The following is a 26,949-nucleotide window of genomic DNA, read 5'->3' on the forward strand; positions in this document are numbered from 1 at the left end:
TGCTGTTCTCTTGCCTTCCCCCACCATTTTTTTAATTTGTTTTTTTCCTCCCCTTTTTCTTCGCTGTTAAAGATTCTAGACAAACTCCTGGACAGAGAAAGTCAAACTCACAAACCACAGACTCTGAGTTCTTTCTACTCATCCAGCAAACCTGCAGTAGCAAATCAAAAATCTCCTTCCAAACATGCTGCCCAGTCCACTGCATCTATCCAGCAGCTTCCAGGGACTTCTGTCACTCAGCAAGCTGCTGTAAGCACTGCAGTCCAGAGCAGTCCTGAGAACTTCGTGGAGAAGAGTACACAGGGTAAGAGGTGCTTTGCTAGGGCTATGCTGAAGCCTTCTGTTAGCAGCGCAGACCTGGAACTGTGCATTTTTAAGGTGGTCTGTTTTGGGAGGTAGTCAGTGGCAGATTATGTTATCATCTATCTGCTTTACTAGAATGTCATTCCCCCATTATCTCTTTGTCTGGATCTATTTCTGTGCACATTCTTACTGCATAGAAATTCAAGCTAATTCTCAGATTTTCCTATCTTCAGCCAGTTCTGTACCCAGTTAACACAAAACTACTATGACTCCCATCTTGTAGGTTTGTATCACAGAGGTGCAGGATTTCAAGAAGTTGCACACTGAGCCAGGTACCTTCGTGCAAGAGAAGTAACTAAGATTGCTGAAGGGCGTTAGAGTTAAATGTGGTTTTCTTCAAGCTGTGCCTCCACTTTGGTGGCAAACATCATACAGAGCAACGTTTGGTCGAAAGCAAGTGCTCTCATAGCTCTTCCCAGAGAGATCAATACCAGCTGAGGGTGACTGCAGTAAAGATGGGGGTACCTGGAGCATTTGTAGTTCAAATTTTTTTCTATACATGCAGCAAATTTTCCAAATGTTGGCTTGTTAAGATTAAATGTTTGCAGCCTCATATCTGATGATATGCTTCATACTGAAACCAAACTGAGATAATCCTGGTCATAAACACTAGTCATTTTATAAATGCCCTGCATCTTTTGATGTTTGTTTCATAAATAGTCACATCTGGTTTTAGACCTACAGAATAAATCATAATGTTTACCTTGTCACTGTCCTGTTTATGCAGAGAGCTCTCAGAGATCCCCTTGTGAGCCAGCTGCAGAGGCCACTGTCTTGAAACAAGAGGGAAAAGTCCCCAGTCGTCTGGCCCTTGGGAGCCGAGGTGGATACAATGGGAGATGCTGGGGTTCACCTGTCAGGCAGAAGAAGAAACACACAGGTAGAAACTGAGTAGTTCATATAGCATCTAGCTAGGTAGCCTGCTGGGGGTTTGGCAATTCTCATGCTCTTTCATTCCTGTTGTCGGTCTTTCCTGTGTCACAGAAGCAATTGATTGCCTCTGAGGTGTTTGGAAGGCTACCATACCTTTCTCATATCAGATATGTTGTAGGTGATGGATTAGATATCTGGAGCTGAATGACTGCTGGATTTTGGAAGTAAAGCACTGTGGTCCTGAGTCCAGAAACCGTTTGTTTGTGTAAGGAGCTGCTGCCTCTCTGCAGTTCTGTTGAACTGTGTAAGTTAGAGGCTAATGATATGTAAGTTAGAGGCTGAGAATGTGAAAACCTTTGTGCATATTCTGCAGCATATACAAGAAGGATTTTCTTCATGCTGATTCTGTCTGTAGGACTTGACTTTGTATGTATATTTGCTTCTTCTTGTTATATTCTTTCAGATCTTAGCAGATGGAGTCAGCAACTGTGAAGGGGGAAATAAAGATGGGTTGTTCTTGGACTCTTCTGCTTTTTAATCTGAGAACTACAAAATAGCACTGTGACCAACCCAGGTGACATTACTGTGTTGGTTCTGGTGTTGTAGGCATGGCTAGTATTGACAGCAGTGCTCCTGAAACTACTTCTGACAGTTCTCCAACGCTTAGTCGGCGTCCACTACGTGGAGGATGGGCAACAGCTTCCTGGGGTAGAGGACAGGACAGTGACAGCATCAGCAGTTCTTCAAGTGATTCACTGGGATCTTCATCTTCCAGTGGCAGTAGGAGAGCCAGCGGGGGAGCCCGTGCAAAGACTGTGGAAGTTGGCAGGTATTGAATAATACCAATGCACAGAGGCATTCTCTAGACATTGATGCTAGGGAGGCAGCATGTGTACATCGTGAAGTACTTCCTTGAGAGTGTTTGGTTTGTCTGGATCCCATAAACAGGAACTCTCCACTCCAGGTAGTGAACCTGGGGTACTTGTAACTGTCTGAAAGGTTCCTCTGTCTTTTAGGTACAAAGGGAGGCGGCTGGAGAGCCATGCTCCTCATGTCCCGAACCAGCCCTCAGAGGCAGCTGCTCACTTCTACTTTGAACTTGCCAAGACAGTCCTGATCAAAGCAGGTGGAAACAGCAGTACCTCTATCTTCACCCATCCTTCCTCCAGTGGTGGTCACCAGGGACCACACCGCAACCTTCATCTGTGCGCCTTTGAGATTGGACTGTACGCGCTAGGGCTGCACAACTTTGTCTCTCCCAACTGGCTCTCTCGAACATATTCATCCCATGTCTCTTGGATCACAGGTTACAGCAAATCTTTATTGGGAAGCTTACTTTTGGACAGGGAGGAGGAGAGGGAGGCAAGCTTATTCCCAAAAATGATGATGATGGTGTGCTTTGGTATCTATATATGCTGCTGGCATAGCTGGCAGTAGAAACTGAGCACCAATGATGTACACAGTGGTGCGTGTGTTGGCCTGGGAAGTTCTTGTTTGAAACATATTTCAATCTTCTCACTTTAACCTCTCAGTCAAGAGTCTGCTGAAGAGATAGACATTTATCATGTCTGAACATGCTCTTTGGTTGTGCTCAGTGTTTTACTTTCCTTCTCCTTCAGTTTTCATCCAGGCCTACTTCCTGCTTTCTACCCACATGGCTTCTAGAGCCTGAAAAACACGCCTTGAAAATTCATCTTTTCCTGACATGACAGTCAGGAACTGTCACAGTAGAGTGACAGTTCAAGCTGTGGTTTGTGGGTAGTAAAATCAGATATAGTAAGTTTCTCTCACTGCCTCGAGTGCATCTTTACCTTAACTGTGATTATAGTACCTTCAGTCTGCTACTTATTGAGGGCTCTTGTCTGCCCTTAGATTTTGTTAGGAGGCTAAATTTGATTTGAAGCCTAAAGCGAACAACTGGGCCATTTCATTGCTACTGAAGAGTGCACCTCCAGCTGAGGGAAAGCTGATTGGAACTGTGCTGGATATACAGTGGTGCAAGAGTCTTATTTTTCCCTTTTAGGGCAGGCCATGGAGATTGGTAGTGCAGCCTTGAACATCTTGGTGGAGTGTTGGGATGGTCATCTGACTCCTCCAGAGGTGGCATCATTGGCAGACAGAGCTTCACGGGCCAGAGACTCCAACATGGTGCGGGCAGCTGCTGAGCTGGCACTCAGCTGCCTCCCCCATGCCCATGCACTGAACCCAAATGAGATCCAGAGGGCTCTGGTGCAGTGTAAGGAACAGGTGAGCATGGCATGGGGACTGGCTAGTGCAAGCTGGTTTCTAGCATCAAGAATGTGTTGTTACTTGTGTGATTGGCTTGGCTGTTCCACTGGACAGTCCTAATCCCACTTCTGTGGATTTCTCATGTTTCATAAATAATTCTGATTATTCTGTTGCATAGTTGTTATGCTCCCCAAAGCATCTCAGCCGTTTTTGAGTGCCTTATACATTTCTCCTGTTGTAGTTTTGCTATCTTGTGTTTCTAGTTTTGTGTTTTTCACTTCCATTTCTCTTTTACTGCTCTCAGGACAATCTGATGCTGGAAAAGGCCTGCATGGCAGTAGAAGAGACAGCCAAAGGAGGTGGTGTTTACCCGGAAGTCCTCTTTGAAGTAGCTCACCAGTGGTACTGGCTGTATGAACAGACTGTTGGTGGGACACCAGCCCAGAGAGAAGGTGCCACTGGCTACAGTACCAGTGGTGCACGGGCAGCCTCTGAAGCAGCACGTGGGTTGACAGACAACCGGGTGACCTCTGAGCCAACCACTGTAACGGTGGCAGCTGCAGTAACTGCGGCAGCAACAGTCATGCCAGTAATCTCTGTGGGGTCTACCATGTACCAGCAGCACACCATGGCAGGGCCAGCAATGGCGCACACACACACACAAGGTCTCCACCCTTACACTACCCTTCAGACTCACATCCCCTGTAACCCCCAGTATATTGGGCACACTATCCAGCACATGCCACGTCCAGCTGTCTTCCCGGTCCCTGGTTCAGCATACCCACAGGTGAGTTTCACCTGTGCCTTGTTCATTTATGGTGACTTTGTGTGGCTGCTTCCAGAAGGAGTACATCAGAATGGAGAGAGTGTGGGGCTCAGACCTGCCATGGCTTGAGATCTAGCAGCTGCTCTAACTAACTTGCCAGTTTGCAATACTTGCTTTGGCTCCTCATCTCAGTTTTTGCATAATAAGGAGCATTTAAAGTGTGGTGGGTGTATTTAAAGTCCCAAGAGAATAAAAATTAATGCGTTAATAGTTCTAATTTTTTTGTTGCTTTACAGTTTGTCAGAAGGTACTGGACAGGTTGCCTTCTTGAAAGCTTTCAGGCTAAATAGAGACTACAGAGAGAAAGCCAAAGGAACATTAAGTTAACCTCTGCCTGTTTTAAAAAATTCTTGGAGTGACTTTCTGCAAAGTGATTAGATTTCAAAGGAGGAGAAGCAATCCGATGTAATGATCATGGGATGCAAGTAGTTTCTGTGCTTTGTCTTCCTTTTCAGATGGGTCTTGGCATCATCTGGGGTTTATGTGGACACATTGTGTTTTGGACTATTTCTGAATAGTCAGAAGTAGAAAATGACTGTTACGTATCCTTCATTTTAGGGTGTCCATCCAGCATTCATAGGAGCACAGTACCCTTACTCGGTAGCAAAACCATCCTTGGCAGCTACAGCAGTGTCATTCCCCGGTGTGCCCGTCCCATCCGTGACACAGATCGCAGTGCATCCCTATCACAGCGAGGCAGGACTGTCACTGTCTTCAAACGTAGCAAGTAAGTGTTCCAGCTCTGGTCTGTGTGTAGCACGGATTGCTTATGTGCTTTTAGCTGTACCTCAGCCAAGTCCCACTCCCCATTGATCACAGGTGAAACTAGGGCTCTTAGACTAAGGGGTTCTGGCCAAATCCACTCCATCCTAAAATGTGCATGCTCAGGGGTACTGGGATTCATAAGGGGGCCTGATTCAGCTAGAGGAGTTTTAATTTCTATTTAGCTAAATGTCCAGTATGAGATTACTCTGGCCTCTCAGACTGAAGTTTGGAGCCCTCCTGGCCTGACTTACCAAGAGCTTTATTCATCCCCTCTCTTTTGGGCAAGATGAGCACAGATGATCTTGAGCAGGCTCTTGTGATTCCTTTCAATGAGATGAAGAGAGTGTGCAGTAGCTACAGTAGCTCTAATAGATGTCATTCCTGTCCAAAGGGACTGGCGTCAGCCATTACCCAAAAAGTGGAACTTCTGGAGAAAGTATGGATGTTTGACAGGATCAGATCTGTGATCTGAATGATTGCCCATATGTTGTGTTGGGACTAGTGCGATGGTGAAGATCTGTCAAGTGGCATGCAGCACCAGACCAACAAAGGAGTTGAGTTTTGCACCAGTCGGTCAGTCATGACCTAGGCACCCTCACTGGAAAGGCTGTTTTGTTTGGTTCTTTGTACGTGTGCTTATCAGTGCTTCACAAGTCTCTAAATGCTGGAACACTGGTATGTGGGAAAACACTTTGGAGTTGTGTTGGCCTCCTTCTTATACAGATTGTCAGGAGAATCTTCTCAACTATTTTTATCTTGCATTTTGATGCCAAAAAGCCACCACAAAAGCAATCAGAATAGTCAGAATAGTCCCAAATGCCTCAGGATCTCAACAGCTTTGCGGATAGCCTTTGTCCTGAGCTGATGCTGTAAAGTGTGAAAAATTATCTCTGTTTCTCCGAAGAGTTACATATCTTCCAGAACTGATAACTCATCCTAGAATGCACGAATAATGAAAGGCAAAAGCAACCCCACCCTTTCAGATGCCATTGTTTATGGCTTGCATTAACTTCTGTTTTCACTTCTGAAAATACTATTTCACTATTCCCAGAGTACATGGTCACATGATGACGCTTGAGCTCTGGCAACAATTCAGCTCATTCTTACAAATTATTCCCCTTGGCCAGACTTCAAATGCAGCATGGATTTATCCTCACTTTTTGAGTTATTTGGCACTGTGTGTCTACTTAGTTGAGAAGGTCAGACAGCTCTTTCCTGGGAGGCACATTGTTCTCAAGTATTCTACTGTTCACTAGTAAACATTTGAGGGGAGAAGGAAAGAAAGATGGAGGTGGCAGCAGAAGAGGAGAAATCTGAACTTGGAGCATTGCCCAAGCTGTTGTAGTAAGCACCACAGTAATTAGCAGTATACGCAGAAGAGATGGATGAGCATGTAGCTGACCTGCTTTGGGCCCAGCTTGCAAACAAAGTTATAGTATTCCAAGCCCACTGTATTTCAGTTGCAAGTCTATCATTTGTGATTGCTCTATTCTGTTTAAGAGAGCAGAACACAACATTGGCAGGGGGTGGTCAGGTGAGTGAGACGATGGCCAGGGTATACCTTCTTTTAGGCTGGTGCTGGGTCCTAATGCTGCTGTTTTGCTCTCTTCAGTAGGAAGTGTCCATGCAGGATCAACGTTCCCAGCGATTCAGGGGGCTTCCTTGACAACTCTGTCCTCACAACCCAACTCCCTTGTTACAGGGGGTTTTCCTGCCGAGGATGAGCAGCACAGTCAGCCTGTGAGCCCTCAGGGTCTGCACTACCTCCACTCTGCATACCGAGTTGGTAAGGATGGCCAAGTGGGTTTCTGTGGCCCTCTCGAGAGATATTCAGTGTAGGTCTGCAGGTTTTCACTGTCATTTGGCAATTTGCTGTTGCACCTGTGGGAGTGATACTGTCTTAACTACATGGGGAAATCCAGCTTGTGATGATAAGTGGAGACTAAAAATGGAGACAAAACAATAGCATATTTAACAGTTGCTGTTGAGAGCCATCAGAGTAGGTCAAGTGTAAGCAAATTAGAGCTGGGTAGACTCTTGTTGTGTACATGAAAGAGTCTGGATAGGGTTTTGTGGCTGTATGAGTTGTGATGGTGAAAAAATGGTGTTCAGATCTTGCTGCTCATGGATGGTGAAGGCAAACTTCTGATTTAATACCAGCAGAGTCTTCAGAAGCACAGTGGGATGTGTTCTGTGCCTTTCTATATAGGTTGTTGAAGACATGAATGAAGGGAACTTACATTTTGTGGAGAGTATGTAATTAGCATTCCTTTCTCAGTCATACTGGTTATGAGGAAATACTGCCTCTGCCTAAACTGCCATTGGTACAGAAATGTCTTGGGAATTCTGAGTGAGCTTAGATTGCAGTAATCTACTCTTATATAGTCATAGTCCAAGCCAGTGGATACTTAGGGAGAGAGAAGTCAGCTTCTAAGGTAAGCAAGACCATCACAGAGCAGCAAATGAACAGAGACAGCAAGAAAATGAAAGGAAGGCTTGATAGAGCTTGCTTGAGCTTTCTTTTGTTGAAAGTAGAGAAGAAAGTACTCCTTAGCCAAAAACAGGTGCACATGTCATTGGAAATACTGATGTGATGAAGGGTAAGCCTGGAAAATAATTTTAATAGCCTGAATAGCAGGGAAGCAAGGGCAGGGAAGAGGGTTTAGATCAACATAGTGCCTGTTGGCATTTTAAAACTTTTTAAATAGGAGAATTTTCATGAAGAGCTGTAACAGAATAAGTGAAAAGTATGCAGACTGACATTAGTGTCTTATCTTTGCTCCTGAATAGTTGAGTAGTTTATCTGTTGCAAAATTTGGAGCAAATACATTACTTTTCAGGATGCCTCTTGTAGTGCAGGCTTTGGGGCTTTGTGCTTGACCCTGCTGTAGATGCTAGTCAGCTATCTCTTTGTAGCAGTGTTTAAGGGTAATGCTTGTGCAGATTGCTCAGCCTGGAGTAGCAGATCCAGATATTCTCGCAGATACTTCTTCTTGTGATAGGTTCCAAGGACCTTTTGTTTCACTCTGAACTCTTTGCAGCTAGGAATTTTCTACTGATGAGGGGCAGGCCATCAAGTTGTTGCAATGAAAGAAGTGCTGGATTAAGTCTAACTGGGCAGAAGTGCTGCTTGACTCTGGCTGCCCTTTTCTCACAGGGATGCTGGCTCTGGAGATGCTTGGCCGAAGAGCTCACAACGACCATCCCAACAACTTCTCCCGCAGCCCACCCTACACAGAGGATGTAAAATGGCTCCTTGGGTTAGCTGCAAAGTTAGGTAAGGTTCAGAGCAGTATTTCAGCAGAAGTCCATTTGCTGAGATTTGGACCATGGTGGGAAAGAGCTCTCCAAAGAGTGAAGCTTCAAGGATTGGGTCAACCTGATATCCGATCCCATTTCTAAGAATGTTTGAGAAGTACCCTGCTGCTCATTCATCCAGGCTGTTGTCACATTTCCAGATTTGTAGGCATGCTGTTGAGTTTTGAGGCACTAGGTTGGATAGGGCTCAGAGCGTGTATCTCTTCTGTTCTATAACAACATCTTTCTCCCACTGTGTGTAGGTATTCCTCTTTCTTAAGTACATTTACACCTTCTGTGAAGACCTTGTATAGCGACATGTGCTCATGCTATCTGTTTATTAAACAAATGGTTTGGTTTTTGGTTTTACTTCCTCTTTGTTCTTGAATCTTTTTAGTCAGCTTGTTTTGTTTGTTTGTTTTTGTTTGTTTGTTTGTTTCTCCCCTGGTTATTTCTTAAAAAGAAACCAACAAACCAGCCTGCAAACAACTTGTCTAGTGGCACGGCTTCTGTTGTTGCTAGGGGAGCTCCACTGTAGGCAGCAGTGGGGAAGCATGACTATCTCAAGCCTTCTTATGACCTGTGTGCTGGGGTTGTGGATGCTTCCTAGAAGGGCAGGCAAGGAGCAATGGAAAGAGGTGCAGCGTCTCCTTGCCTCTGTAGTTACCTTGCCTCATACCCCTTTTATAAGACAGATGAACTGGAAATATCTGACTGAGGGTAATAGCTGGTTTGTACTCAGACCTAATTAATGTATCAGAATGATCTCCTGTCCCCATGAGTTTGCTAAACTATCTCCCCAAAGCCTGCTGGAGGATATATGACATGCAGAAGAATGTGCTCCAAATCCAGGTTCTTTTTGAGAAGTACTTGACTTTTTATGTGTCTGTTACCCTAACTCTGTTGTTCTGACTTCTCCTTTCTGTGCAGGTGTAAACTATGTGCATCAGTTTTGCGTTGGTGCAGCCAAGGGTGTGCTGAGCCCTTTTGTGCTCCAGGAGATCATCATGGAAGCTTTACAGAGGCTCAACCCTGCCCATCTGCACAATCATCTGCGTACCCCTGCCTTCCATCAGCTAGTACAGAGGTGCCAGCAGGCCTACATGCAGGTAATGTGTTGCCTGTCTTTTTGCATATCAAAGTTGCCAGGCCATTGCCTGCCTCAGAGCATGTGTGTGTTAGCAGAGGGGACAGGAACTTGGGTGATGGTAGCCGAACTGGTCCACTGCCTGATGCATCTGTCTCCTTCAGCAGAGTCCAGAGTAGGCATCGCTTGCCTGCTTGGAGGCTGCATACAAAGGACCTCATTGTGTTGCTTCTTCCAGCATTCACTATGGAGGATTTGGGTGGTTCTATGTTACATGTCCTCTTCCTATTTTTGTCTCCAAAAGCTATCCATACCTCTACTTTTTCTTTGTTAGATTTTAAGCCCCCTGTCCACTTCCCTTCCTAGTGTTAATTATTATTGGTTTTTTTTTACTATTTCTTTCTTTCCTTATTTGTAGTCTATCTTCCCCTTGTCATGGAAGCCCTGGCATGGCTGGCTGGTGTGCCAGTGCTGGCAAATAGTGGAAGTGGTTTGGTTAGCTACCAGTACGGATGAGGTATCTCAGGATTTAATGAAACCGCGACAAATGTGTTCCAGTAAGCCAGCTGGAATGCCAGAGCTGTGTGTTTCTTAAAGCAGTGTGAGCAGGGCACCCTATGTGTGTTGTCATCTTTTGAGTAAACGACCAGTAGACACACTCTCCAGTTTGGATCAGCTGTTCTATCTCCTAGGTGATCTTTTTGAGAACTGACAGCTTGTTCACTTGAGCTCTTTTAGCTGTGTTAAGGAAATTGATTTCTTGGAAGCTGGACCTGCAGGTTTTGGGCCTTAGTTGAGAAGCTGATGGAAGTGACAGTACTAAGCCTAGAAATGTGTTGTGTCGATTTAGTGTAATCTTTGCTAAGGTGTATAGAAGGAGTAAAGAAGATATCCAGAGAACATATTGGGTTCCCATGTATAACCTGCAGAATGAATAGTGTGTGGGTTAGATGCTGGTGGGCAGCAGAGTAGTGTTAGCTGCCCCTTTTGTGCTGTACTATGGTACAATTTGATGCTCATGAAGGAAAGAACACCTGCTGATGCTGTGTGGGGCATCTTGGTGCTTTCATGGGCACTGACATTGTGTGATGGTTTGGGCTCTTAGCCGCCCCCCCACACTTTTGGAATTGCCCCAGCTAACTCAGAAGGCCTCCGGGAATATAAATGAAGCTATTTATTTACAAGCAGCACAATATACAAGCAGCTATTTACAATATATACAGTTATATACAGAAATATACAAAGAAAAAGTAATACAGAAGCACAACTCCCCTCCCAGAAACCTGAGTCCCCAGGAGGGGTTCTCAACCACCCCAGCACCTCCCCCAGCCCCTCTCAACCTTACCCCAGTTCTCAGAAAGAAGAGAGGTGCAGCCAAGAGGTTAAGAAGGAAGGTTAGTGGCAGTGAGGTTAAGGAGATGTGGCTAGGTCTGAAGACAAAGGCAGAGTGAGTGACAAAATGGAGAATGTTATCTAATGTTTTCTTCTTCTTCCCAGACTTCTCAGCGGGACTGTGAGAGAAGAGACACAACCATTGTTTTCCTTGTTCACAGCCTATTATCTAGTTCTTTTCACCAAAACATTCTAGCTTGCTTCAAACTAGCACACATTGTCTGTGTTAAGATGTGGGATATAACATTGCTGTCTTTCACGCTAGCTCTCCTTTGTCAGAGCATCTGAATCTTGGTACTTTGCTTGGGGTAACAGGATCATGTGCCCTGGAAGCCCCTTTGAGTGTCACCAGCATGAGGGTGGTGAACAAACACCTTAATGCTCTTTTCCTGTTCCCATCCAGTACATCCATCATCGGCTGATTCATCTCACTTCAGCTGACTATGATGACTTTGTGAATGCCATCCGCAGCGCCAGAATCGCCTTCTGCCTGACTCCCATGGGTGTGATGCAGTTCAATGATATTCTCCAGAACCTAAAGCGTAGCAAGCAGACAAAGGAGCTGTGGCAAAGGGTTTCTCTGGAAATGACCACCTTCTCACCATGACAGCAGGTGGAGCTCCATGGACACGGAGCCCTTTGCCCACATAGTTGTAGTTCCATTTATACCATCATTCTTTATGGTGTCTTTCTTTGTTTTGGTTTTAACTTGTTGGAAACCACTGATCTGATGTATTTATACCATGACATTCCTCTCCAGCACTGCTGCGGGTTGGCACTCTGCTTTGCTCGCTCTTCTTCCTCCTCCTCCTCAGTGGGCTGCAGGCATCAGAAGCATCAGGAAATGAGAAGGAAGTTGAACTGACTGCCCTGTGGTGTAGTCACTGCTTTTTTCCCTGAGCCCCTGGAGGCTGTCCTGCGAGCAGTTTGCAGTCTGATTACGCACGTGTTAGAGGGGTGGGGGATTCTGTCTTAAGTATTTATTTTGACATTTATAAATATGTAAACCTTTCTCTCCTTTTTTTTTTTTTTTTGTATGGGCTTCTCATACTCTACACACTGTCTGCTGTTGGGAGAGGCTGGGATTGCTGTGCACAGCTAGTGCCCCTTCATTCCTTTCAGCACCTCCTATTGAGAGAAGCTGAGACTGGAGTAGGAGGGGCAGGGCCACCTCAGTGGCCTTCTGCAGCACCTGCTGAGGGAAGACGCCAAAGCTTGGGCAGTCAGAATCCATGACTACACTGGACTACCTGGGGACAGCCAGAAGTACTTGGATTCTTTTTCAACAGTGTCCCTCACTGGACACTGCTGGCTTATAGGATGTTTTGATCCTGTTTGTTCCAAGTTGTACAATCGTGTTTCTTTTGGCTGGGATATTACTCTCCTGTAATCAGTTTCTTATCCCTTGTCTCTTCTTGTTTCCTGATTAAACACTCATTTTCTTAGACTGACTCTCTCTTCTCTCTGCTATGATGTTGACAGTCATAGATAGAGCTGGCCAGCAGTGTGTCAGTGGGAGCTCCTGTGAGCCCTGGTAGATAGCCATCCTGCCTTGGGGAACAGCAGTCCAGCATAAGGCAGATAACCAGAGCTTTTACACAAGCTGTAAGCCAAGGATTTCCTGCTTGCAGGTACTGCTGTAAGAATGGTGCATCTGCAGAGGCTGACACTGACTGAACAAACAGCTCAGTGCTATGAGACACAGGTCAGTAATTTAGAAGTTTGCAATCTTTTTGCTGAAAAAAAATTCCTCATAGTGAGCAGACAGAGGTGAAAGCATTGTGGAAGTGCTGCACACTTATTTATTCACATCTTCACTTTCAGTCCTGGATTGTGCTTGCAGCGCAGATGGTCAGTCACATCCTGGGCTGCATCCAAAGAGCTGTGCATGGCCAGCAGATCAAGGGAGGTGATTCTGATACTGTACTGTGGTAAGACCTCACCTGGAGTACTGTGTCCAGCCCTGGAGCCCTCAATGCAAGAAGAGTATGGGCCTGATGGGCAACCAATTATGGCTCAGGCTGGCTTTCCAGTACAGCTGCCATGCCTATTGTTCTGTCTGTAGACACAGATGCCTCTTGTTCTTCTGTATGCTGAACAGCACTGAGAAGAGCTCGATAGGTATGGGCCAAGCCTCAGTTTGTCACAGCGATTTGTACGTTTTGGAGATTTCTGGGCTGACAGCATCGTTTTCCCAAACATTTTACCAGCTTGTCAGGGTTTTGCACTTGCTCAGGGGTGAAATTCCAAAGCACCAGAGGTGACCACCATCTCGGGCACTTGTCCATGCTCTCCCACATACCTTTGCTACTCACAGTTATCCAACCTCAAGGCATATCTCCAAATGATTGTCTTGGAGATTTGTGTTCCTATGGTCAAGACCAGACACCACCTTTTAAGAGGCACAACAGATGCAGGCTGCTGGTGGTGTCTGAGGGATACTGGGAACCCTCAAAAGGTGGGTAAGTGCTCTCTTCTGTTCCATTTGTCAGCTGGGTGAGATAACTGATAAATGGTGACACTGCATACAAAACCCAGTTTAACCAATCAACCAGAGCATACCAGACCTGTCGTTAAACAGGACAGTGCCTTCAGTGCCTTAAGGCATCTTCCTGAAGTGAGGAATGGAGGATCCTGTGGGGTACATAAGTATGTAAAGTGCGTGAGAGCCCAAGGAGCATGACCAGAAAAGGCAACACAGCCACAAAAGCGACCGCTTTGAGTGAAGGGAAGCAAAGTAAAGCAAACACAGGATGAACTGACTGACTCTAGCAGAGCTGAATTTTCTTGACAATTCCATCCTCTGGCTTGTGCCTCAGATTAGGATGCCAAAAATGGACTGTCCTGGTTTTAAGTCAGCTGGCAGCTGAGTCCTGGCTGTCCAGTTACAGCAGAGGGATATTCTCCCGGGGGCTTTCAGCACAAGGAGGACATAGACCTGATGGCATGGGTCCAGAGGAGTGCCACAAAAATGATCACACACTGGATCATGTCACCTACTAAGAGAGTAATAGGGCTCTTTACTGTGAGGCTGATGGAACACTGGTACATGTTGCCTAAGTAGGTGATGGAGTCCCCATCCCTGAAGACATTCAAGGTCAGGCTTGATGGGGCTCTGAGCAACCTGGGGATGTCCATGCTTATTACAGGGGTGTTGTAAATGACTTCTGCAGATCTCTTCCAGGCCAGTGCATTATGTGATTTTATCTGCATCTTTTAATCTCTTGTCCCTGAGACATATCCCATGGAAATATATCTGAGCAAGGACTGGAGAAACTGAGGCAGAAGATGATAATGAATTGTATTGTTTTATGGGTGGGATATTCTTGAGGTATTTTTCCCTTTGTAAGAGAGGAGACAAGCTCTGGTGGCCCCAAAATCATGAATCTGATGTTACAGCAAGAAAAACTATTACCTAGTGCAACCTTGTTTGTTTGGACTCTGTTCCAGGAATGGGGAAAATACTTAGGCTCAGAAACTCTGAAAACATATTTTACCGTAAGACCTGCAAAAGAGCAGTTTGCAGCCAGCTCAAGTTTCCTTTTGACTTTCAGTTAATCCATGTGTATTTTTCATTTAATGTTCTGCAGGTCTTTGTCCTTAACCAACAACAAATGGAAGGCCAGCTGCCACAGCAGCTGGACGCTTTACAGCTTTTCCAGTGTAAAAATGGTTTACATAGCTGCTTTCTGAGTTGGATACCACCTCTTCCCAGGCTGGGTAGCAAATGCTGAATTTAGTCAACACAGCTGCAGGTATTTGTCTGGCCCACACTTGGATGAGAACAGGTGATGTTCTGTGGTAGGAGACCTTGCAGGGGTTATTGTCATGTTTGGTGAAATCTAATTCACTGTCAGCTCCTTGAAGGTAAGACAAATGAGGTCTTTAGACTGTACTGCCTCCTGTGTCCTTTGTTCACAATGACTTGCATCCACGTGCTGGATTTGCTTCCTCTTGTGACCACAGGAAATACACTCTTGCTTTTAGCTGTTAGTATCTGGAAACAACAGCTCACTTCAGTGGGGAGCTGGGGAAGCCAAATGTGTACAGATGCAGATAAAACCAGCTGAGAAGTGGCTGGTGTCTTTACTCAAAGATATCTGTAGGCCAGTTTTTACTGTCCTACTAGTACTGAAAGCTGGACTTCTTAGCAGTCCTAGTTAGAGGACTGTGCTAAGGGCAGCCTTGTGCTCCAGTTAAGCCACAGTCTGCACTTGAAGCTTCATGTATACTTCAGCTAAACAATCTCATGTGGTGCATAGATTGGCGTTTTGATGTACTGGCCAAGGATCAGTACATGCAGAGAGAAGTGGATGGTGTTCCAGTATTAGGATACTTGAAGATGGAAATTCCCTCTGTGTCTCATTTTATATATATATAAAACAGGGAGGGGCAAAAATGTAAGGGAAAGAGTGTGAGAAGATGGAGGTGGGAGTACTGTAAATGAAAGACCTATTTTTGACACTTACCTTGGATGTCCATGGGTGGCCATGTAGTGACTTTATCCCTTGTCTGTATGGCCTTAACTTACCCTATATCTGGGACAACAGCATTCCTAGTACTAAAGTGTTGATCCCTGCATTTCTGATTTTTTAAGGGTGTAACCTTGGTGTTAATGTAGTTTGTAAAAAACATGTCAAGATTTTATCTGTACTTGTCAGAAAGATTGTGATCCAAGGGCTGGAACACCTTTGCTGTGAGGTTTGGCTGAGGGAGCTGGAGTGGTTCAGCCTAGAGGAGGCTCTGGAGGGACCTTAGAGCTGCCTTCCGCTATCTGAAGGGAACCCTTTTCATAAGGGTATCTAGGGTGAATGGTTTTAAGCTGAGGAAGAGTAGAGTAGGCTTAGACTGGATCTTAGGAAGAAGTTCTTCAGTACAAGGGTGCTGAGACTCTGCAATAGAAGGTGTTAAAGGCTGTGTTGGATGAGGCCTTGAGCAACCATGTCTACTTCAGAGGTGTTTTGCCCATGACAGGAAAGTTGGAGTAGATGATCTCTAAGGTTCCTTCTAACCTAAGACATTCTGTGATTAATGTGGTTTGTTTTTTTTTTCCTCCTAGGGAGTGGATAAAGATTTTAGTCATTGCAAGCCTCATTCCTCAGAACACATGCTGCAGATAGCCTTTTTCTATGTAGATCGATTATGCTAACCTCAGAATGGGGTGGCTTTCCTCATCTCTCTCTCTCAAGCTGTTCAGCTGCAGCCATTTTTCTTGCTTGTTGAATATTCCTGGAAACTCCTATGAGTTAGCAGAATTCTTTGCGTCTGGACTTCAGTGTTTTAACAGCCCATAAGCAATCTGAGTTCAAGTTAGTCTGATGAAGCAAGGTAGAGCTGTAGTTAGCTGAAAATTGTACTGCTGTCTAGTATTATTTACTGTTGTTTATATAAATGTGGGATATGCATTTCTGAGAACGCTGTCAGAAATAGCTTCCTTGGGAGTTGTTGAGCCTAAACTGTTTTTTAATTCTTTGTGTGGGTTTGGGTTTTATAATGGCTAGCACTGTTGTGTTTTGAAGCAGAACACAAACTTTTACCTTCTCTGCTTATTTAAAAGTAGCTTGGTTATTGCTACACACTGCTGAAATATCTTGCAGACCCCAGAGTCGATGGAAATGGAATAAGCATTGATGTCCTCATGAAGCTTGTTGCTATCTCCTGGTACACATGTTGGCTGGAATGTAACATATTTGAAAACATCTGTAAGAAAGAATTTTTTTGTTTGCTCTTTCTATGCCCAAATGTAAGTGCCATATGACCTGCTGAAGGTAAAGACAGGCTTTCTTAAATAGTGGTACCTTTTTTCACTGGTGTTCCCTTTTTTAAAAACCTACTTCCTCTCTCACTAGCACACTCCCTCCCTCCTACACTCATAATTCAGATGTGAATTTTGAACTTAATTTTGTTTGAAGTTCTTATTTTAAGAGTACTTGAACCTGGGGAAGAGCTGGGGAGGCCCCTGTCCAAGAGTGGCATTAACCTGTGAAAGCTGCAAGTGCAGCTTGGGGCTGTTCTGTGGATTTTGTTTGAGCCTGTGGTTACTTAATGCTTTTCCTCTGGACGATGTCCAAATGCAAACTGTCTTTGCGGTCAGTAGGCAGCTTCAGTGTGGCAGTGTTTCATGTTGGTATAAAGACAGTGACTCTGCTCCTTGAGCAAGAGACCTCTTTTTTTTGCCTTTATTGGTGCTGCCTGCTTACAGCTTTCATACCTACTTAATACTGCACAGGCCACACTGCCATGAAGGACATGTGAGCTATGAGAAAGGGAAAATGCTAGAAATAGAATTTAAAAGTCTACTGTATATAGTAGATGTGCATAGCATGAACTATGAACAGGGACTGGGTCCCCGCAATTTTTGTTCTGTCATCTTTCAGGAAGTAGAGCTTCCCTGTCAGGAAGTTTGGGGCTTAAAGGGCAGTTGTTTTGTAGAACCTTAGTGTCAGCATGTTGTTCTTAAGCAAGTCCTGAAATGCACCTTTTCCAGTGGCATGAGGGGTTTGAGACTGGCCTGATTTATGAGCCTTTGTTACTGTGAGTGAAATAAATGTGAGCTGGCTTTCAGACTGCTGCAGCAGTGTCACCATTATGGACATGCTGTTTTACAAGCATTTTTGAGACCAGATGAGAAATGAGGAGAAATGGAGTCTTGGAAAAAAGCCATGCTTTAGAGCCAAAATTAGATTAATAAATTATTTCTATATAGTTCTCAAGAGCAGTGGAGATGAAAGCACTGAGAATAATTTTTGGTTGAAAAACCAGTTTGCAAAGTGTTTCTCAGCAGCATGCACTAGTTCCTCATCTTAACAGTGCTCAGTGTTTATACTCTGAAAAAATGGGGAAGGAAAAAAACTGTTAGCATAACGCTGTGAAAACTGGTGAGGCAGTATCAGTGTTGAATCCATGTCCTACTGCATGGCAGGTACCCTGCCTAGCTTGAGGCAGCCTGTATGTGTTAGCTGCTTTTGTCTTGGTGCTGTGCTTGCAGTCACACTGTGTTAGCCAGGAGACGTCCAAAATTCAGCAAGAAGCATAAAGAGATTTGCTTCGCATTCATTTGGCACAGGCAGACCTGTTATTTTTTTTCTTGCTATGGCCTACTGATACAGCAACATCAGCAGCAAGGACTTGAAGGATTCTCTTACCAGCTGAGGATGAGGGGCTGAAATGGATGAGTTTGAGAGTTTCTTATTAGATTCTTACTAGACTCATGTGTCATTCTGACTGCCAGGAGCTGCAAGCTTCTGACAGCAATATGGACTTTTGTAGTGCTATCATCAACTGAAAACTGCAGTTTGCAGTGATCAGATCTTTACACAGAGTTGATGCATGCTGCTACCCACAGAGAAATTCTCCCAGGTCCCTTAAAAGGTCTTCACCTTAAAGCTGAGACTCATGCACCCAGCAGAAAGTGGTAGCAGCTGAATTTTAAATATAATCTTCTGTTAAATATCTAACTGATTGAATTCCAGAGGTTCCGTGTGAGTAGAAGTTCCAGCTGCACATGCTGAGCTCTTTTTGGAGGTTGCTTTTATGGCTTGCTTAAAAAAAAAAACAACTTTTTTTTTCCCCCCTAGTGTTCATTTTGTTCTCACCTTTTGTGAACTCTTCCAGTTCACAGTGTGAAATGACCTGGCTCCTGTTTCTATTACAGTCAGCTGCCTTTCTGATACATAGGCCAAATGACACCTTTTTATGTATCAGATTCTAGCCATGTTCTGTGGCCTACCATTTTCCTTGTTTTAGAAGTGAATTGCTTATCATGAATCTCTCGTTCTGTAAGGTGGGGTTTGTTTCCAGTATTGAAATGAAGGGTGAGGGTCTGGAATGTGTAAGTGCCTAAAGGGTCAGTATCTATTAACGTGTGTTCCCTCCCTGGAAAAGGTGTTTCTAATGTCTTTTTAGTATCCTAGAGCTTCTGACATAAGAGCTGCTCTTAGGAGGAAATGTCTGCTTCCACAGCTTTGAAGGGATGTCTGGAAAGGGAGTAGTTTCTGCAGCAGTCTGCTGTCAGAGGGAGTTACCAGACTTGAAAATGCTTCTTCATCAGCCAGATCAGATAAAGACATTCCCACATTTGGGTCTGACCACAGCAGGTGATTTGTTTGCCATTAGCATAAGCAGCAAGAACTAGCATAGCACAGAAATAACAAGCTGAGGAGAGGGAAATAATAAATAATGAGACTACACAGCTGCCCTTTGCTGCCTTGAGTGAAGCACTAGTGCCCTGACATTTAGTGAGCCCCTCCCAACATTTATTCCTGATATCTTGATTGTTTTTTAATGTTTAAATCCATCTATTCCTTTAAAGATGTTCCACAGTCTGAGGTAAAGCATGAAGCAATTGTGTAAATAAACTGATAATCTGTAGTGGCTTAAGAGCAGGAAACTGTGTTTAATGGCGGGTCGCTAGCATTGGTCCCCAAGATCCTCTCCCTCCTCCTTTGGCAGCATGCAAAAGCAGCTGCTGCCATGTTTATTGGTGCAGAGCTGCAGGCTGGTTTGTAGACCTGCCACAATAGTGACAATTTAAACATTTTGCTTCCAGTTCAGTGTAAGGTCTGGGCAGGCAGTGCACAGCAAAGCTCTGTTGCTGCAGCACAGCAGCTGGAAACCAGTACAGTAGCCAGGGATGGCCCCAACGTCATTGCTAGTGCACACCAGTAAGTACAGGGATCTTCACTATGGGTTATGGCTGTGCCAGCTTCTGCAAGCCTGCAGGTGCACTTTCAGAACAAGAACCCATAGGACATTTCTGTGGTGTTACAGTTGTTGCTCTCCCAGATAGCAGGTATAAGACCTGGAGCAGGTGTTTCAGTTTTTCTTACCCTTCCACCAGCATTAGAGGCCATGACATCACTTCAAATCATCACAAAGAAGAAAAATAAGTAGAACATTTATTGAATCTTCACTTACTACTACTTCTAGCCTTTATTCAGACACTTGTGCTCAGCTTCGAGAGCCAAGGATTGCTCCATTATCATTCAATGTGAATGATGCTATACAGGAATCCAGTGCAGGAAGTGGGCTCTTCTCTCTAACAGGAGCCAGAGAGGGTGTTCTAGTCTTTTCTGTCTTTTGTTTTGGCTGCACAAAATAACCCTTTCCAAGGGTATGTGAAATAAAATACTGTATTGTGTATTATATACATTTACATACAACGGTAAATGCACTATTCTTTGAGAAATACACAATACCTAAGGCTCAATGGAAAAGCTTGGTTGAAGCAGCTTCTCTCAGGGTAGGAGAAAAGGAGCTTGTGACAGTTGTGGAAGTTCCCATAATATGTCCCTATGGGTCCTGCCCCTCTGTTCTCTGGAACTGCAGCTATCTCCCAAGGACCATCTGTGCCTGGGAGAGAGGGACGCTAGCCCATACAACTCCAGAAGCCCATGGCTCAGCAACAGAAAACGTGTCCAACTCTGATGGAAGATTTCCTCTGAGAATAATTGTCCAGCAACTGCAGGAAGCAAAGTACCTTTGTGAACTTGACTGTGTGCAGGTGTAGTAAATTAAACAGCCTCTTATAGGAGACCACTTTTGCTAACTTAAAGCCTTCCACGTTTAACTGTGGTTTTGGGGTTTTTAGCTTTTCTCCTCTCATTGTTGGACTGCAAGGGGATTAAAACAGGTGGTAGCTAGCAGCCTATGTGATAGAGACCTTGTTGCTGGGGTGTTTTGGGTGGTTTTTTTTAAGCTGATCAGAAATGGAGACCTGAATTAATCTGCTTTCAGATGTATCATCAGCCTTATTTTACAGTACCTGAGCTTTGCCTCCCCCAGCTGCTGTGCTGCACTAAGATGTGCCTCCAAAGTGCTCTAAGGGGATGTACTGCTTGCTGACCTTTTGAAGTCCCTGCACAGAAGTACTTGCCCTATTGCCATATATGTCAGTATCCACAGCTTTGCCTTATCTCCCTCTGCCCGAAGTCAGTGGACATTGTTATCACACCAGCAATGTTGCAGATGGAGAGAGACAATGTTATATTTGCTCTGTCTCCAAGAAGGTGCAGTCCCCTGCAGCCACATGCAGTGGCACTGTAAGTAAGTAATGATCATGGCCACTGTATTCTGCATGGGGAGGAACGAGGTGTTCTTGTACCCTGCTGCTGCCAAACAGACTACTGGATAAAAGCTGGAGTTCACTAGGCTTGATTCCCCCTTTATTAAGCTGCTGCTCTTCTCTCAGCGGTGGGCTTGATAGCTCACCTCTTAAGTCTTCAGGACTCAAAAGGAGTAATACATTAACCCTCCAGCTAGTGCCCGTACACTGAGAAGAGGAATTTAAAGAGTGTTAACCATGCTTTCTCCCCTGCTCAAAGCAGGATGGACATTCCACATCCCTCCTGGAAGTAAAAGAAGTCAAGTGTAACACACCATTGATACTCAAGACTGTGACTTGCAATCCGTGTCCCAGGGCACTGTCAGAGGCAGCAGCCCTTCCCAATGGTGGGGAAAGGCTCTGCATGTGCAATCTCTGCTCCTGCTTGTTGGTCCAGTTGTTTTGGACAAGACATGGCATCATAGCAGGCACTGGAGCACCACACATCCTAGTGGCACTGGAGGTAAGGCAGTCCCTCTCAGCTCCAGCTGGAGTTCTGCAGTTCCTCTCGGAGCCAGGTTGGAAGGGGCTGCCCAAGTCTATTCATCAGCTTGGATAATTCGATGTTGTGTTCCCGGTAGAAGTCCCTTAGGAACAGACGTGACTGTGTGAAAAATACAGACCACAGAAATGTGAAAAAATTTGTTATCCTCAACACATGCCATAGGGCATCTAGGGAAGAGATGGCAGGAAAATCATGGCTGGTTTGCTGGGATGTTTCTACGTCTTGTGCTGCTAACAGAATTGAGGCAGTTACTCACCGAGGAATCCATATCAGGGTATTTTCTTCCTTTACTCTTTCCTAGGCATTTAGTCTTTCCTCCATCTAGCAGCTGGCACCAAAATCCTTTTGCTTCATCAAATCTGAAAATGACAGTTGTCTTTAAAAGACATGGCCACATGCCCAATTAATAGCAGCAGAAATGAAGTAACTCCATAGGTATTTCCCATGTCAAGGCTTTACAAATTGAATTTGGGTTTATTTGTGGCATTTGTGGTTTAGAACTTCTCATCACCCATTCTGATCATGACTGATTCAGCTTTATGCAAATTCCAGAGGAGTTAGAGCCTTTGTCTGTATATCTTAGGGGAGGTGAAATAATAATAAAAAATGGTTTAGCGTATGTAAATTCTTTTAAATCAAATCTTATTATAGTTGAGAAGTATTAGATAATCCTCCAATTAAATTCTTTTGAATAATCACTTTCTATTTTCTTGTTAAAAAAAAGGCATAAGGCAATACTGGGAACCATGTCTGGGTTTGGACTGTCCCCTCAGTTGTCCACAGGTGAGCTTGAGGTTTAAGCAAGTACCAATACAGTTTACTTTGTGCCATGTCTGAAAGGTATCAGCCAGGACCATCATTGTAAATAATCCATTTACCATCACATGTGCTTCATTCAGCATTCCAGGTAATCTGACATTTCCCTAAATCTGCCCTCCACTGGGGAGCCATCTGCCAGGGAAAAACAGCTGCAGGAGAAGTAAATTAGTTCTCTGCTGTTAAAGGGCCGTTGCTTGCATGCTTACACACACACATCACCCACTACCCTCAACTAGCATTGGCAGCGATAGCAGAGAAGGCGTGAAAGCATGCATTTCAGCTGCAAAGAGCAACATTCAGGATCTCCACAAGGTTTGCAGTTTGTTCTGAAGGCTGCTAAAGTCACAGTTCACCTTTAACTAGCCCTTCGTCTGTTCAGATTAAAGCATTTGCACTGTGGGCAAGTTCACAGTAATAGCTGAATAACAGCCTTTACTTAGTAGCAGTTTGGTGTTAGGTATGCTTCTGAAACCTTGGCAGGCATTTTAGTCAGAGAATGGAAGTATTCTTCCACTCAAGTACTTAGTAATATCACACCTGGCTAGAACATGTCCTCCCAAGAACAATTTCCCTACCTGAGGGCCTGAGTGTAGTTGAAAAGTGGCGTAACTCCCAAGAACTTCTGGATGTTGTCCATGACAGAGGCAGGGTTGTGTCTCAGCTCCTGACCATCCACAATGAGAAGCTGAAAAGACAGACAGCAGCCACCTTAGCTTCTGACAGCTTGTGCTGAATACTACTCACGTGTTTCCTCAATCTAAAAACTGCCCTGACACACGAGTAAAGGCTGCCAAAGCTTGTTTATTTTAGAGGAACATGGTGCAGGGATGAGGTCCATTTAACACCACAGAAGTTAGGACACATGCCACAAGTACCATAAACCAATACATCATCAGAAGCTTCAATTAATAACCTCGCCTTTAGCCAAACTCTTTGTAACTGTGCACTACGGCTGAGCAGTAGCATCGTTTCATATAGTCTCTGGAAACTTCATATATCCTTTTCAGATGTCAGTAGCCACTGTGCTACATACCTCTGTAACCTGTGGTTAGTCTCCTGTTATATGTATGACAGACAATAAATTAGCAACATCTGTGCTAATAAATTACCTAGTCCAAAGAGCAGAACAGAAAAATAGTCACATGAACTGAAGTCTGGGCAAGGCAAGAAGACAGGATGAGCATGGTGTGTTTGGCTCTCTCATTCCTCACAGCAGTAACCTCTAAGAATATAAGGAAATTAGATACAAGCCCAAGAATGTTTTCCCATGTCTCTTTTAGTCTTGGCAGATCTGTCATGCACAGTTTAGGCTACTGCTTTGGCAGAGAATAAGAGTTTAAATGGGCATTATAAGCCTCTGCTGGATTACAGACTGAGGATAGCCCCAGCAGCTGAAGGGAACTTGATAAAACAAATCCTGACTCACACTGTATTAGACAGTTTGTAAGTTTCTTGGGGATTTAGAGACACTAATTGTTTAAATTGTCTATTAACCGACTTTTTGCAAATGTATTGACTAAACATAGAAACGTGACATCTCTGCAGTGAGGTTTCCCTTCAACAGACAGCTAAAGGCTTCACAGCATGGCAACTAAGAATGTCAGAGTCCAGACGCCTCGCTTTAAAGCAATGAAATGTCAGCAAGTAGCTGAACACCTACTGGGCCTCAAGAGGTCCCTGGGCTGTAGGCTGCTAAGATGAAAGAAAGACAGTACTAATCTTGCTGTGCTTGCTGAACTTCTCAATATTCTGGAGCTCTCTAGGAGACAACAGTGTCCTCACTTACTTTCACAAATAAAGTGCAAACTCAAGAGTATTAAAGTCTGATTTCTTATCAGGTCATAATGGGAGGAACAAGTGATGGCACTTGTTCCAGGAGACAACACAGAAAGTGAAAACAAGGAGAGGGGAAGCAGATGCACATGTTACAGTTTGTTCTCTTCACTCAACCTATGAGGGGCTCTGTGAGAACCTCTGCCACCAGACATTCTACCTGCCCAGAGGGGTAGTATGTTAGCCAGCGCTCCAGGTGAGTCGAATACCAGCCAGGGAGCAGACAGCGGCTTTGCAGGTTGCGCAGTTCCTGAGGCGCCTGAGATTTGGCAGAAATCACTTGGTAGAAGGTGTAATTGAGTGCCGCAGGGTCATTGTGTGCACGCTGGTGCTGAAAAACATACACTGTGTTTAGGAGTGGAAATGCAACGTCCCACCCTACCTGCCTCTGCAGATCCCACTGAATGCACAACCACCCACCCATGTAAGTAACTCTGTCCACACTCTGCAGGCAGCCTGCATCATGTACCCTTGACCCTTCTATGAAACCAATTTATGGACTTTCTGCCTCACCCTACTGGAACAGCTCTCTGGCCCTCACCCATGGAACAGTGCAGTTAAGTTACCTGGTACCACGAATAGGCTCGATCAGCAGGGTTGATCAGAACAGTAATGACTTTGGCTCGAGGCAACAGGGCTGCACCCCGTTTTGGTACCAACTCTGTGTCAAAGTAATTGGCACTCTTCTCAAACATGAAGTCTGTGCTGGCATTGGAGGGTATGGGAAAGAATTCCATGTACCTGCCAAACAGATGGGACGTGGTGAGCAGCATGGCCCAGCCAAGAAATGGCACACAGCAAAATGATGCCCTTGCTGCTTTCCAACAAGCACAGTTCACAGGACAACTGCACCTCCCCAGTAATGCAGTGAATGGGCAAATGGGTGCAGAGCTGGCAGAGGCCTGACTCAAAAAGGAGTGGTGGAGCATAATGGAGAAAGCTGAAGATGATAAAAGGGTAAGAAAAGTATTTTGCTGAGAGTGTGTTCCTCAAGCCCCTGGTGGGGTGAAAAAGGTGAGGGTATGGTTCTAGTTGCAAGCTTTACAGAAAAGAGGTTTTTGTCCAAGAGTAAGGTCAGACTCAACTGCTTGCCCTGATACTGACCACTTGTTTAACCCTAAATCATGTATCTCTGTACCTCGAATCCAGAGCTGAGATGCAGGACAAACAGCTCTGCCCTGTCTCACAAGAGCTTACCAAATTAGCAATGTAGAAACTTAAGACATTCCAGTAATGGTAGGATAGGAGTTAATGGGGCAACAGGGCACTGTAAAGCACTGATAGACCGGTCTCTGCTGAAATTTAAGTTGTACAATGAACTCAAATGTTAAGCTAAACACAAAATTTGTCCTCCTGTATGTGATGTTACACTGAAATCAAGCTGGATGACTTTTCCAGGGGATGCATATAAAAGCCTAAGCTTTCCAGGCCTACCTGTCAGCTGCTGCAACTGTTCTGTAGTACCTGACTCACATGAGATTTGCTCAAGTACAAACCACCTTTCAGTACCTTTTCAATGGTCCTCTAAGTGGTTGGCAAAGTTAGACAAAATCTCCCACATCTCAGAGGCAAAGAAATTCCATGATAGAATGCCTTACTGTCACACAGCCATCCCTTAGAGCCATGCATGAGGGACCGCAGAGTTAAAGCTTTGGGCAAGAGACACCTTTACAATTTTTCTGTCTGCAGACACAATGGTATGATAATGCCAATGATAGTCCCAGTGACACTGAACTTTCTCTGCCAGGTGCACTTTATCATAACTGCATGCTTTTACAGGTAAAGAGTATGCACATGGATACTGAAGCTAGAGCAAGGAATGCAGTGATGGCTCTAAATCAAAGGCTAAGAACAGCAGGAAGGTTGTCCCCTCTGTATTATGTGTACTCAGACACCCCAGAGAACTTTTTAATGAGCACCCTGTTGTCTGTTTTGCATGGAAAAGAAACCTCATGACAGAAGTACATTTAACTAAGATTCTTAAATTTTAAAGCTAAACTATGCCTAGAAATCTCCTGGTGAACAATCAGTAAAATGAGAAATTGCCTGTCCTGCTTCTGGGACTAAGCAGTGGGGTTAGCAGGAAAACACAGAACATGCACTGAGCAGTAGCAACAAAAACAGCTGTTCAGAAAGAGAGAAGCTACTGAAGTAGCTGAGGTGGACATGCATTCAAGAGGAGATATGGGTGCACCATATCACAGAATACAACATATTGGCGTTCTTACCAATCAATGCCTTTATGATAGTTAGGTCCATTAAAAAACTGTATCTCCTCAAAGGTGGATGGACTTGGGAAGTTACTGGTGACAGCTGGATGCATGGTCAAGAAGAAGTGCACAGCTGTTGTACCTGCAACAGGAACCAGTTAATGGGGCCTGGGTCACACATCAGCTTGGCTTGCCTTACCTACACTGCAATAACAATCCTCAGATGGGCACACTCCTATTGTGTATCTCTTAACTCATGCAGGTTACAGCAGCAGTGACACCAAGGATGCTGGGACTGAACTTGACTGGGCAGTTAAATCCCACATTTAATCTTCTGCAGCTGCTTTAAGTCACCTCCTTAGCACGACAGCTGTCATACTCATGTTGGCTGCCTCTACGCCTTGTTTTCTGTGGTGGCTCAGCCACACTGTCATGAGGCAGAACCCATACCTGCCAAATGGGGGGTGGCCTGGACACTACAGGGCAGTACTGTGTGTTCAGGAAGATGCGCTAAGGACAACACTGGATGAGAATTCAGCTAGAGCTGTCTTGGCCTGCCTGTAGGTGTTTTCCCTTTACCAAGTCGAAACAGATAATCCTTCTCAGCAGTCAGATGTAGGCCGCTAGGAGCAGCTACGAGTTTGTTTT

The 26,949-nt window shown here is 44.7% G+C and overlaps 2 protein-coding genes across 6 annotated transcripts in view; one reads left to right on the forward strand and one right to left on the reverse strand.

Moving 5' to 3' along the window:
* Positions 1–12,277, forward strand: part of ZSWIM8 (zinc finger SWIM-type containing 8) — a 75,614-nt gene extending 63,337 nt beyond the window's left edge. Inside the window, 11 exon segments of the mRNA XM_064144932.1 lie at positions 73–304; positions 1,091–1,243; positions 1,843–2,065; positions 2,253–2,542; positions 3,260–3,483; positions 3,770–4,252; positions 4,850–5,018; positions 6,669–6,842; positions 8,214–8,333; positions 9,284–9,462; positions 11,236–12,277. Coding sequence (XP_064001002.1) covers positions 73–304; positions 1,091–1,243; positions 1,843–2,065; positions 2,253–2,542; positions 3,260–3,483; positions 3,770–4,252; positions 4,850–5,018; positions 6,669–6,842; positions 8,214–8,333; positions 9,284–9,462; positions 11,236–11,439 — 2,451 coding nt within the window. The 3' untranslated portion in view covers positions 11,440–12,277.
* Positions 12,278–19,712: 7,435 nt separating this feature from the next.
* The window catches only part of NDST2 (N-deacetylase and N-sulfotransferase 2), a 159,457-nt gene continuing 152,220 nt past the window's right edge, over positions 19,713–26,949 (reverse strand). For all 5 annotated transcript variants that reach the window (XM_064144936.1, XM_064144933.1, XM_064144935.1 and 2 more), the window contains 6 exons: positions 26,320–26,443; positions 24,658–24,832; positions 24,252–24,422; positions 22,834–22,943; positions 21,696–21,798; positions 19,713–21,538 (listed from right to left, as the gene is read on the reverse strand). In XM_064144936.1, the coding sequence (XP_064001006.1) occupies positions 21,413–21,538; positions 21,696–21,798; positions 22,834–22,943; positions 24,252–24,422; positions 24,658–24,832; positions 26,320–26,443 (809 nt within the window). In that variant the 3' untranslated portion in view covers positions 19,713–21,412. The remainder of the gene's footprint in view (positions 21,539–21,695; positions 21,799–22,833; positions 22,944–24,251; positions 24,423–24,657; positions 24,833–26,319; positions 26,444–26,949) is intronic.

The sequence above is a fragment of the Pogoniulus pusillus genome, chromosome 6, assembly GCF_015220805.1.
Source record: "Pogoniulus pusillus isolate bPogPus1 chromosome 6, bPogPus1.pri, whole genome shotgun sequence".
NCBI lineage: Eukaryota > Metazoa > Chordata > Aves > Piciformes > Lybiidae > Pogoniulus > Pogoniulus pusillus.